We start from the raw sequence: 12,771 nt of genomic DNA on the forward strand, positions 1-12,771 counted from the left end.
ATCACTGTAAGAAATGCACTTACATGGTAAGTCCAATGTTCTGTTTTTCAACAGTGAGGGAGGGTTTCCTTGAACGGGATGTTAGAAAGTGGTATCCATTCTGGGGTGTGAATCTCACTGCAGTTATCTTCCAAAGTGAGACCAGATGCTGGATTATTCATTTCCTGAAACCAGCTTCGAAAGAAATGAAGGCTGACCAGCATCTGATCTCTTCTCATACAACAAAACAAAAAAATTCTCCAGATTCCTGAGAGAAATCTGGATGTCCTTATAGCTCTACTTCTCAGTGTACAGGTGCACGTATGCCTTGTCCTTGCAGTCATGCTAGCAAAGGTACGTAAAGGCAAAAAGAATCATAGATTATTCTAGTGGGGCCCAGACTCAGAATGTTAAACAGAGCTGCAACCATCCAACGTGGAGCTCCTTGCTGAATATTCTAAAGAAAAATGACTTGCTCGGACCCCTTGTTGCAGGAGCAGTGCTGAAAGAAACTGACACAACTTATCTGAAGTCTAAACAAAAAGAAATGGACACCCAGATGGCAGCTGTACAATTAACTAAAAGAGGCATGCTCATTCTGAAGGTGGCAGAAGCAGCGTTTCTCAGATAGGCAGCGAGGCTAGGAAATTTCTTGTATACTTGGAAGATACAGATATATAATAACCCAGACAAAGATCCCTTGAAACTTTTTCTACCCAGAGAAAGAGTGGAGAGGAATGATAAAACCCTTCAGATTCAACAACATGCCTGTGTTCCTCCAAGCTATGTCTCCCAAGCTATTGCTGCTCTCTGAAGAGCAACATCAGCCAAAAAAGCCGCTTCCTCAGATCCAGGCATTTGGTCCTTTCCATGTCTCTGAAGGGCAATGCTGGACCCTTTTCCAGCCATCATTGCACTTTAGAGAGCTCACCTGCCTGCCACTTGCTTTGAGAAGATCTACAACAGCAGCAATGGGGTACAGGACAGTGGGAGACACAGTGTCCATTGGGGTGGGGGTGGGAGAGTGGCAAGTCCTCCTGGTGGGGGAATGCACAGTTCGCCACTCCTCCTGCCCTGTGACCTGAGGTGGGAGATTCACCTTGCCTCATGAGAGGACCGTCCCTGCTAATCAAGCACTCAAATAAACACACTGCTACTGACACAAACTGAACTAAAACGTGTGTACTGTTTGTTACTCAAGGCAGTATTGAAACTATGCCACCATTGGTGTATCTAACTGATTCCACAAATGAGCCCACTCAAAGTGCAGCAGCCCACTGTGAAAATGGGCACAAAATTTTTATTGGATATATATTTCATTCTCTTAAATAGACAAGATGGGGCTGGATCCAGATTTAGATGCTAAAAAGAGAAATCAACTCTGGTGCTTGATAAACGTACTAAAAACTATTTTATTCTTTAAATCCAAAAATGCTCTGCTCAACGTTTCGGACGTATCGTCCTTCGTCAAGAGCTGGAAACAGTTGCTGTGCTAGCAGGAGCTACTGTGTCTCACTGGTTTTCTCACCCGCTGGTGAGAAAACCATCAACACAGCACCTGTTTCCAGTTCCTGATGAAGGACGATATGTCCGAAACGTTGAGCAGAGCATTTTTGGATTTAAAGAATAAAATTGCTTTTAATACATTTATCAAGCACCGGAGTTGATTTCTCTTTTCAGCGTCTACGCTTATTGGTGCGTTTTTCCCCCTACATCGGCATACAAGCTGGATCCAGGTTTAGCCATATTTAGAGTAGACCCATTGAAATCAATGGTATTTATATTAACAATGGGTCCACTCTAAGTATGACTGAGTCTGGATCCACCCCCAAGTGTTTTAACATCTCATATTAGAGGTGTAAAAATTTGATTTCAGATAGCCTATGGCCATGTTACTTTGAACACACCTGATCTCAGAAGCTAAGTAGGGTCAGGCCTGGTTAGTACTTGGATGGGAGACCGCCTGGGAATACCAGGTGCTGTAGGCTTAAAAATTTGATTTCAGATACTAATATTAAATTATTTATATCATTCTGATTCAGAAAACAGAAAAAGGTGTGATATTGGAAGAAGAACTGGGAGTTCTTCTCCTGCAGCTATTGCCAGACTAATATACTATTAATTTGCTCCCCTTGGAATGTTTATGTTGCCAAAAATAGTCAGTACATGAGAGCCTAAAAATAAGAGATTAAACTATTCCCTGTATAGGTAAACACTAAACTAGTCAAATCTGAATTTGAATAGCTAGACTTCCGGGGCAGGTCTAATCTATTGTTTACTAGTTCCAGATACTGCATAGTATCCAACAGGGTGCTACTGCTACACCCTCGCCAATTCCATTCCACTCTAACAATTTTTTAAATTGTTGGTTGTTTTATTATGCTCTTCGTCGTTTTTATTTTTTGTGAACTGCCCAGAGAGCTTCAGCTATTGGGCGGTATAGAAATGAAATAAATAAATAAATAAATAAAAATAAATAAACCCTAACCCACCACTTGTGCATTGGAGATTTAACACTTCCAGGATCTTTCTGGACAGGTCAGTGGAGGTCATATAAGGGAGCTGTAATGTCTGGTTCCTACGAGGAGTTTGTGGAGCAGCGTCCAAAACAATCGAGGCTCCCGTACGGCAAACAAACAATGTTTATTTCTTCTTCGTGGTCTCTGTGCATCACACTGATGGGCTCTGCGCCTGCGCGGAGCTTCATTCGGGAAACTTCTATAGCCTAGAGTTTTGGCGGGAACCCAGTGCGCACTGCGCATGTCCCGAGGGGTTCCCGCCTGAGACCCTCAGTTCTTCGTTGACCGCCATTGTGGTAGCTTCAACTGCGACTTCTCTGTTCTTCGAACTGCCTAGAGTCTAAAAAAAGAAAAGAAAAAAAGGTTTATTATTTCCTCGTTTATTCTACCTTTCCTATCTCCTCGTTCTTCTATCTCCTCGTTCTTCAATCTACTATCTTTGCGTTTTTCTTTTCCTCGAGTTAGTTTAGCGATCTTTGATCGCTGCACTTCGGCGTATGGCCGTTAAGGCCCCCGTCCGAAAGTGCATTCGTTGTGGGGGTAAACTTCCACCCACTGACGGACACTCACTCTGTATTTTGTGCTTAGGTGAAGGACATAAAGTGGAAACCTGCCACCACTGTATGTCCTTCACCAAGCAAACACGCAAACATAGAGCAGATCGTCTTCGATCTTTGCTCTGGGACAAGGCCCTTAGGGCAGTAGACACGCCGTCTCATACCAGCAGACACACGCCGACGCCTACCCAAACTCAAGACATGAGCGGGCTAGACGTAATCCAAGTATCCCCAGCCAGATCGTCTCCAACTTTTACCATGCCAGAACCTCCACAGCAATCTCTGGCTAAACAACGTGCAAAAAAAGTTAAAAAAACCAAGCACCTCAATCTGCAAAAGAAGCAAAAATCTCCGCACCATACACAATCAACCTCGGCACCTTCTTCGCCACCAGTGGAAAGACAGTCATCGGTACCGAGGAGAATACCCACACCAGTACCGAGACGGACACCGACCCCGGTACCGAGGAGAACATTAACTCCACCTCGCTTATCCTCTCCTGTACCGACATCCCGAACGCTGCCAACAGCTTCGGTCTCCGATGGGGAATTGGTGGAGCCGTCACCACCCATCACGGCAGGACAGGCTACCTTACCAGCCTCCCCTAGCCAATCACAGCCTCTGGTTTCGATCCCAGCTGAGACTGGAATCAACCAAGCTCAATGGCAAAGAGATAGATCAAGATCCCCCCACTGGGATACATCATCTCAGTATTCGCGAGGAAGGAGACTGGAGTACTCAGACTGGGAATATTACCGTCCACCTCACTACGAGCGTGACCCTTATCGACACCGCGCTCTGTACTGAACCAGGTCCCCCTCGCCACCAAGACACGAACGTCGACTTGACATCGCCCGTCACCGACGCCGATCTCCATCGACCTCAAGGCACAGCACACGAAAGCATACTACATGGCAGTCTCCAATACCGACACAACACAGAGATACGCTTTCGATACCGAGCCGCCCACCATCTCCCGTGACGGATACTAACCTTTCCTCACGACGTCCAGATCCTCAGCCACGTGACTCCTCCGATGATTACGAATTGGACTCCTCCTCCATACCGTCTCGGGCGCCATCCACACCGTCGCCAGACTCCGTAGTGGGATCTCGTCAACCTCCTTCTCCACCTGAGGATGTAGCAAGTTTTTCTGAGCACATTCTACGAATGGCCAGAACATTAGGATTAGAAACACAACAACAAATAGAACGCCCAAAGGACCCGGTTTTCGATGCCGTGACCACTGAAAATCCTACACAGGTCTCTATACTGTACCTGCCTACTCTATTACAAACAGCCCAACAGGCATGGACCAACCCATCCTCAATGATCCCAGCCTCTAAGCGCTTAGACACCATGTTAAGGTTCAAGAGGAAGAAGTATCCTTCCTTTCCAAACATCCACCTCCCAACTCCGTAATAGTTTAGTCATCTCAGGGTAGATCTCAAAGACTTCACGCATCCACTGTAGACAAAGAGGGAAGACGACTCAATCTTATGGGTCGTAGAGTGTATACTTCAGCATCTCTTACTATGCGGGTTGCTAACTACCAGGCTGCCATGACCAACTCTTTTTATGGGAGAAAATAGGGGCATTATGTGACAACCTACTGGACGATCGCAGAGACTTGGCTAGAATTTTTCAATCCGAAGCGTCCAACATTGCCAAGCAACAAATTCTTTCAGCCATACATCAAACTGACTGCGGTACTCGAACAATGATGGCCGCAATTGCTCTAAGGAGACATGCCTGGCTCCTCTCTACAGCCCTTTCACAAGAGGCAAAATCAAGAATAGAAGACCTCCCATTTGACGGCATTGGATTGTTTAACGCAAAGACTGACGACACCATGGACTCTGTTCAGAAGGCTAGAGCTAATGCCAAAAAGATGGGCTTAATGCCACTTCAACAATCTTTTAGACAAAAATGATGGTACCGACAGCAATACCAGCCTTCTAACCGCTTCCAAGCAGACCGCCCTTTATGCCGTCAGCAACAACAACCTCAACCTAAGCGCTCTAAATATGGTTCCGGAAAGTTTCCAACTTACCATAAACGCCAGGAATCCACGAAGAATAAGCACCTTTGACTATCATCAAAGCACACACAATGCAAACACCATCTTCTTCGACAAGCATCTTTCCAAATTCTTCCATGGGTGGGAAAGCATCACGACAGACAAGTGGGTACTTTCAATAATTCAAACGGGTTACGCAATAGAATTCGACACCCTTCCACCCTTTTCCGGGCTAAAAGTAACAAAACCATCAGCGGTACTAGAAAGCGAAATAGACTCCCTACTATCCAAGGGAGCTATTCGCCCATTACATCGACACAAAATACTCAGCGGTTTTTACTCCCGTTATTTCACATGCCCAAGAAGGATGGAGGGCTAAGACCCATTTTAGATCTCAGAGATCTAAACTACTTCATAACAACAACAAAATTCAGAATGGTAACCCTAGCAAACATCACTCCATTTTTGATGCAAAACGATTGGTTCGCCACGATAGACCTAAGAGATGCATATTTTCATATCGCGATACAACAAAACAGCCAACAATACCTCAGTTTCGCAATCGGGAGCCAGTTTTACCAGTTCACGGTACTCCCCTTCAGCTTAGCCACAGCGCCTCGAGTATTCACCAAATGTATGGCCGTCGTATGCGCTCACCTGAGGACCCTAGGCATACAAGTGTACCCATACATAGACGACTGGCTTCTCGTCGGAAAGCCCCACCAACAACTCCAAAATCATCTCTCCACTGCCTTACAGACACTATACAACCTCGGTCTGTGCATAAACACCGAAAAATCAGCATTGCAACCCACGCACATAATCAGATTTATAGGAATCGACATAGATTCCATACTAAACAAATCCTTCCTTCCTCTTCAAAGAGCGCTCGTACTATCCTCTCTTGCCAAAAAGGTAAAACGACACAATGCTGTCTCTGCTCACACCATTCAAAGACTATTGGGCTATATGGCAGCAACCACGGCCGTAGTCGCTCACGCCCGACTACACATGAGAGATCTTCAAAACTGGTTCATACGCGCCTTCAACACTCAATCCGACAACCACCGCACAATACTTCGTGTACCAGGGAAAGTCAAAAACTCCCTATGGTGGTGGGAGAACACAGACAATCTCACCAAAGGCATCCCTTTTCGCACACCACCCTCGACCAGGACAGTGTCAACAGATGCCTCACTCTCCGGCTGGGGAGCACACTGCGGCCCACTCAAAATACAGGCACTCTGGACGAAAACAGAAGCTGCCAATCACATCAACTATTTAGAACTTCTTGCAATAGAGAAAGCACTCAAATCTTTCACCACCACTCTTCGACATCGGCACATAGCAGTAGCATCAGACAATACCACAGCAGTTTTTTACCTCAACAAACAAGGGGGAACACGTTCCAACCGCCTAGTTCGTCTCACCAAAACAATATGGAAATGGTGCATATCGCACCACGTTCACCTGACATCGCCGACCTACTAAGCCGCACCAAACACAACATACACGAGTGGCAACTCCATCACCAAGTCATCACCCACCTGTTCACCCATTGGGGATCACCGATGGTAGATCTATTTGCCACCCAGCTCAACACCGCATGCCCCACCTTTTGCAGCAGGGCGGGCAGCAGCCCGGGTTCCTTAGGCGATGCTTTCAGCCTACCATAGAACGGAACATTTTTCTACCTCTTTCCTCCCTTTCCCTTGATAACCAGGGTACTGGCGAAAATAGAGGAAGACAGCACCAACTGCATCCTCATAGCCCTCTGGTGGCCCCGCCAACCTTGGTTCACCAAGCTACTTCTCCTCTCCAACAACCAGTTCTACAAACTGCCTCAGCTGCCAGACCTCCTGTTGACCCACCAGGTCAGAGTCAGACATCCCAACATCAAAACACTACGACTGACAGCCTGGAGGATCATACCCTAGATCCTCAGTCTTTTCCAGAACCAATTCAACACATCATTCTTGAATCTAGAAAACCAACTACACGTCGGTCCTACACATCAAAATGGAAAAGATTCACAATCTTCGCACAAACCACCGAATTCAACCCCCTATCGGCATCAGTGCCTCAGGTGTTACAAAACCTCTACTCCTTGCACCAGTCAGGCCTAAAGCCTGCGTCCCTAAAGGTCTACTTAGCAGCGATTGCAGCGTATCAGGGACATACTAAATCATATCCAATATCCTCACACCCTCTTGTGAAAAGCTTTTTAAAGGGTCTACGAAACACATCGGTCTCAACACGCTCCATAGTCCCTACTTGGAGTCTCTCCGTAGTTTTGCATGCGCTTACCAAGGCCCCATTTGAGCCCTTAGCAACTATCAATCTAAGACTTTTGACTCTTAAACTGACCTTTTTGGTCGCTATTACTTCAGCAAGAAGGGCTGGAGAGTTGACAGCTCTTAGGGTAGATCGTCCATGCCTAACTTTCCACAAGGACAAAGCTATCTTGCACCCTGATGTCAACTTTCTTCCAAAGGTTGTTTCTGACTTCCTTGTGGGTCAGGATATTATCCTTCCCTCCTTTTTTCCAACACCGTCAACACCACTTGAACGCACTCTGCATTCCCTGGACGTTCGCAGAGCCCTAGTCTTTTACAAGGCCAGAACAGAATCAATCAGACTTACGCCTAGATTGTTTATATCGTACGGGGTTAAGTCTAAAGGATTAGCCATCTCTACCCAAAGACTCTCATCTTTAAGTGGCACCTGTTATGCCAATATACACACCCTTCTGGAGTCCTTACTTGATATGAATGAGGCTGTTCGCATTTTGTTGTAACAACAGCCGGGAGCCATTCTTCATTAGACTCCATCCATAGCCTTGTAAGGGCTTAAGAAGCTTTGCTGTTCGATCATGAAAATACTTTTGTCTGTCCTGGTCTCTGAAGCTTCTTATGTACATTAGTGGGAATCTTAGGGTGCAATAGAATCATAGAATCACATAATAGCAGAGTTGGAAGGGGCTTACAAGGCCATCGAGTCCAACCCCCTGCTCAATGCAGGAATCCACCCTAAAGCATCCTGACAGATGGTTGTCCAGCTTCCTCTTGAATGCCTCTAGTGTGAGAGAGCCCACAACCTCCCTAGGTAACTGATTCCATTGCCGTACTGCTCTAACAGTCAGGAAGGTTTTCCTGATGTCCAGCCGGAATCTGGCTTCCTTTAACTTGAGCCTGTTATTCCGTGTCCTGCACTCTGGGAGGATCGAGAAGAGATCCTGGCCCTCCTCTGTATGAAAACCTTTTAAGTATTTGAAGAGTGTTATCATGTCTTCCCTTATTTGTTACTGGAAGTTTACTCTTCAACGTTCTGCCCACTAGCATTTGTGCAGGTGAATATGACATTCCAGTCACAGGTGTGTTCCGATATTCCAAGAGTTCCAGATACAGATCCACATGTGCCTCTTCTGACCTCTTTATAAGCTGTTTTATAGACTGGATTGCTCTTTCAACCATCCCATTAGATTGTGGATATTGTGGGCTGCTAAAACACTGTTCAAACCCCCAGTCTTGAGCAAACAATCGGAACTCTCGACTAGCAAAAGGCATATTGTCACTCACAAGTGTCCTCGGAATTCCATGATGAGCTAACACTACTTTAAGTTAACAATCACAGTTCTGTCAGGCAAACTCAATACTTCTGGATATTTTGAAAAATAACCACTATAAGAAAAGGGGAAGAACCATATTCAAAAATATCTACACCCATTTCCCCCCAAGGCATTTCCAGAATCTCATACAGCTTAAGTGGCTCCTTTTGATTGCTTGAATGAAGACATATATGCAGTTTCCCATTCTTTTTTCAGTAATAACAAGGCTGCTCACCCAATCTGTGGGATCTATAACTTCAGATATCACTCCTGCACTCTCCATCTGGCCTAAAGTATCCTTCAATCTATCTAGTATTGCAAAAGGCACCTTCCAACATCCATGAACAACTGTTGAGTCGATAAGTATGTGATGAGAACCTTCAAATTCACCCAAACCTTCAAAAACATCAGAATACATATTAAGCAGCCGTTCATTTGTCAAAAATTCAGCTACATGTACAATTTCAACTTGTCGAATCAAATCTAAAGCCTTACAGGTTGGCCTCTACCCAATAATGGAATTGCAGAACTATCTGTTACATAAAACAATAATCTAGCTACTTCCTTTGGAGTGTTGCATTCCAGAACAATAGTTTCCAATGGCTGTAAGCATGTCCCACCATAAGTCACAAGAGTTACATCACTTTTGGTTAGTACATTTTTCAATATTTTAAAAGGCAAGACATTTGCCTCAGCCCCAGTGTCTAATTTGAACTTTACTGAAAGTCCTTTTACTATTATATCGACACACCATCCAGTACTTTGGTTTGCACTTATTCGTTTCTTGGGATAATTTCCCTATTTTGTTCTTTATCAAAACTTGATGTTGTTTTACATAATCTGGCATAATAATTTTTCATGCCACATTTATTGCAAGTCTTTCCAAATGCTTGACAATTTTGAGGTTTGTGGGCTAAACCACAAGAGGGGCACTTGTTATCTCTCGCCTGGGCGTGTCTACTTTCAAATTGTGACTTTTTGACTCTTAAGAACTTGAGCTGGAATCTCTTCATGATTTTTGTCAGTTGCATACACCTCATGCAGCTCCTCAGAGGGAATTGACATAGTCTGCAACTGGGCTCTTGTTACTTCAGCCACATGGCATATTTCAACTGTTTTCTCAAGAGTGAGTTCAGATTCCTTCAAAAGTCTTTCTTTTAATCCTTTCTCCTTCACACTAAACACAATTTTATCTCTTATCATATCATTAGCTGCACTACCAAATTCACAGCTGCTAGCTTTCAGCTTAAGTTCAGTAACAAATTTGTTCCCTGGTGTCTCCTTGTCTCTGTGAGTAGCTTCAAAAAGAATATTGTTCAAACACTACATTCTTACAAGGAGTGCAGTATTTTCTAAACTTTCCGAGAACTTCTGCTGTATCTTTCAGTCCTCACACAGGAAAAACAAATATTATATACTGATAAGGCTTCTTTTCCCACACAGTGGAGCAAAATAGCTACTTGCCATTTCTTGGAGACCTCTTCTATTCCAGCTGCAGTAAAATATATCTGAAAGGCTTCTTCCCAGTGGTTCCAAGTCTCAGCCAAATTACCTTGCAAAGTAAGTGGAGGCAGAGGCCAGAACGAATCCATATCTTCAGCTCAAACAAACTCTCAACTGCAAATAGGAAAAAACCACAGCCCCCTCTGACTTCTGACACCATGTGATGTCAGGTTCTCACGAGGAGTTTGTGGAGCCGAGTCCAAAGCAATTGAGGCTCTCGTACAGCAAGCAAACAATGTTTATTTCTCCAGAGAAGCAGCAGCACACTCTGGATACAAGGAGCAGATTAACCCCAAAACCTCAGCTGTGCTAAGACACACTTTATCTTAAAAGAACGTTCTACCACAGGAGCTTCACTGACTTGTCCTGATCCAGAAATGAGTGTTTCCACTCATTTCAGGACCTCCTATGCGAATTGTTAAATCTTCATGGTGCAAGCGGTGGGTCCTGCTTCGCGATGGAATCTCTGGGAGTGGTCACTTACTTTTCAATAAACATCTATTTGGAAATTGGATTAAATATGCAAAATTTATAGTAAATAAATTTGACGGGTTGGATGCAGACTAAGTTAGTTGCACTTAAGTCCTATTGAAATCAATGTTGCAAGTTAGTCAGCACTTAAGTGTTACTGATTTCAGTGGGAACTAAATGTAACCAAGGGCATGTCTACATCTTAAGGGGGTAGAGGGAGGGAGGGGGGAAGATCACAGATTTATCTGCTTCCGCGATCCTCCCCCAGCATCTTGACGGCCGTGTGACATCCCGAAAGGAAAGAGGGACATTGCAGCCTCCATTTCTTTTTCTTTTTTTAAGAGGAGCCGTGCACAGCAAAAATCAAAGGTAAAAAACAACCCCGCATCCAACCTCCCCATCCCTGGGATGGGGAAATTGCTGCCTCCCACCCCCACAGGCACAGAGACACCCTGCATGGCTCCATGCCCGTTTCAGGCCCCGGGAGCGCGTGGCACACCAGCCACAGTCATCGGGATGTTCCGGGGACCACGGCGAAAATCAGGATAACTTGGCAACCAGTTACCCCGGGGAAATGCGGGGTCTATCCCCGCCCGCCTCCAGGATCCCCTGTGTATCATTTGGACACACAGGGATGATCCAGGGATGAAAAAAGGGCTGGTGTAGACATGCCCCAAGTGTTATATCCAACCTGATGTCTAGCCTCATGCATGCATTTCATGCTGAAAAGATAACTGGTACTTTTTTTGTATTTCTTTAGATGGTTTGCTCTCATGGAGATCCATATTCTAGTTGTTTTGTTCCTCTGCAAATATGAATGCAGTCTTTTGGATCCACTACCGAAGGAGGTAACATTTTCTTTCTGAAAATACAGGTGTACATTTAGGGTCTTTTCTTATGTAGCATTTTGTTGTTGAGGAAGACATATCCTTGAAATCCTTTTAGCTCATTTGCAGAGATCTTGCATTCAGTCTTCCCTGCAAAATTCATATGGATTAAAAATTCTGACATGACGCTTTTCACATATATTCTCCTTAAGTATTCCTCAATGGAATATTAAATTGAAGGTGGTTTCAAGTATGAGGTTACAACACCGTAACTGCCACTTTATCCACTAAGTCATCCTTATTGGTCAATATCAAGTCAAGGATTGCCGATCCTCTAGTTCCTTCCGCCACTTTCTGTAGGAGAAAGTTATCAGCTACACATGTCAGGAATTTCTTGGAAGGGCCGCTTTTGGCAGTATTGGGCTGGATCTACACTATTGCTTTAAAGCGCTTTATAACAGTTTTATAGTGCTTTAAAGCAGTTAAAGTGCTTTATAACTGTTATAAAGCGCTTTAAAGCAGTAGTGTAGATCCGGCCTATGTCTCCCAACAGATATCGGGGTAATTGAAGTCCTACTACATCAGAGTTCCTTGAAACACTGGCAATTTGCTTTTCAAAAGTTTCAAGTAAGTGGTGTATGTCACGTGGAGAGAGGAGGTATAGCTGTTGATGCTTGCAGCTTACTATATCATTTAGAACTGATTACGGTTGAACCCTCTCCTATGTTAAGGATTGCCTCCTATCCTATGAGACTATCCACTTTCTAAGCCCATCAAGACAGACCTTGTTATTTGTCCTGCCTATACTGGAGAGTTGTTTGGCAGGAAGGCAGGATAGAAGTGTCTCCATTGCTGAACAAAAGCTATGCAATGTGCTGCCCTATAATATTTGTGTGGCTCCCTATTGGAGGTCCTTTCATTCCAGGCTGAAGGCTTTGGGATGTGTGAGTTTGTGCTCTTGACCTCGTTTACTCTTATTGTTTCTATTTTATCATTTTGTTCTTTTCTTTTCCTTTTTTGTTTGATTGGATGTTATTATGTTAGATCAATGTTCTTTTCACCCAAGGACGAGATCCAAACAGCCCTTAAGCACGACTCCACCATTCCAGCGACAGAGGGTTCAAAAGCGCTTTATTGATTAGTAATCAAGGCCTGGTCTCTTCAAAGGGAGCAATCAGACAAAAGACATAGGGACAGTAAGTTACAGAGAGTTAACTTCGACACAGACAGCTGGAGCCAGGACTCTTGTTTATATTAGTAATCAAGGATGCAAGGACGCACACAAGGA

At 44.4% G+C, this 12,771-nt stretch overlaps 2 protein-coding genes and 1 pseudogene across 3 annotated transcripts in view; all 3 read left to right on the plus strand.

Annotated features, from left to right (window-relative positions):
- CLIC5 (chloride intracellular channel 5) overlaps positions 1-12,771 on the plus strand; it is a 313,960-nt gene that overhangs the window by 119,219 nt on the left and 181,970 nt on the right. The gene's annotated exons all lie outside the window — the stretch shown is intronic.
- LOC134393494 (24-hydroxycholesterol 7-alpha-hydroxylase) overlaps positions 1-12,771 on the plus strand; it is a 56,878-nt gene that overhangs the window by 41,146 nt on the left and 2,961 nt on the right. Inside the window, exon 11 of one of the 2 annotated variants that reach the window (XM_063118518.1) lies at positions 11,417-11,504. The exons of the other annotated variant lie outside the window; for it this stretch is intronic. Coding sequence (XP_062974588.1) covers positions 11,417-11,504 — 88 coding nt within the window. The remainder of the gene's footprint in view (positions 1-11,416; positions 11,505-12,771) is intronic. 2 annotated transcript variants of the gene reach the window in all.
- On the plus strand, positions 1,859-1,967 carry LOC134393844 (5S ribosomal RNA; annotated as a pseudogene).

This window comes from Elgaria multicarinata, chromosome 2 (assembly GCF_023053635.1).
Source record: "Elgaria multicarinata webbii isolate HBS135686 ecotype San Diego chromosome 2, rElgMul1.1.pri, whole genome shotgun sequence".
In the NCBI taxonomy this organism is placed as follows: Eukaryota; Metazoa; Chordata; class Lepidosauria; order Squamata; family Anguidae; genus Elgaria; species Elgaria multicarinata.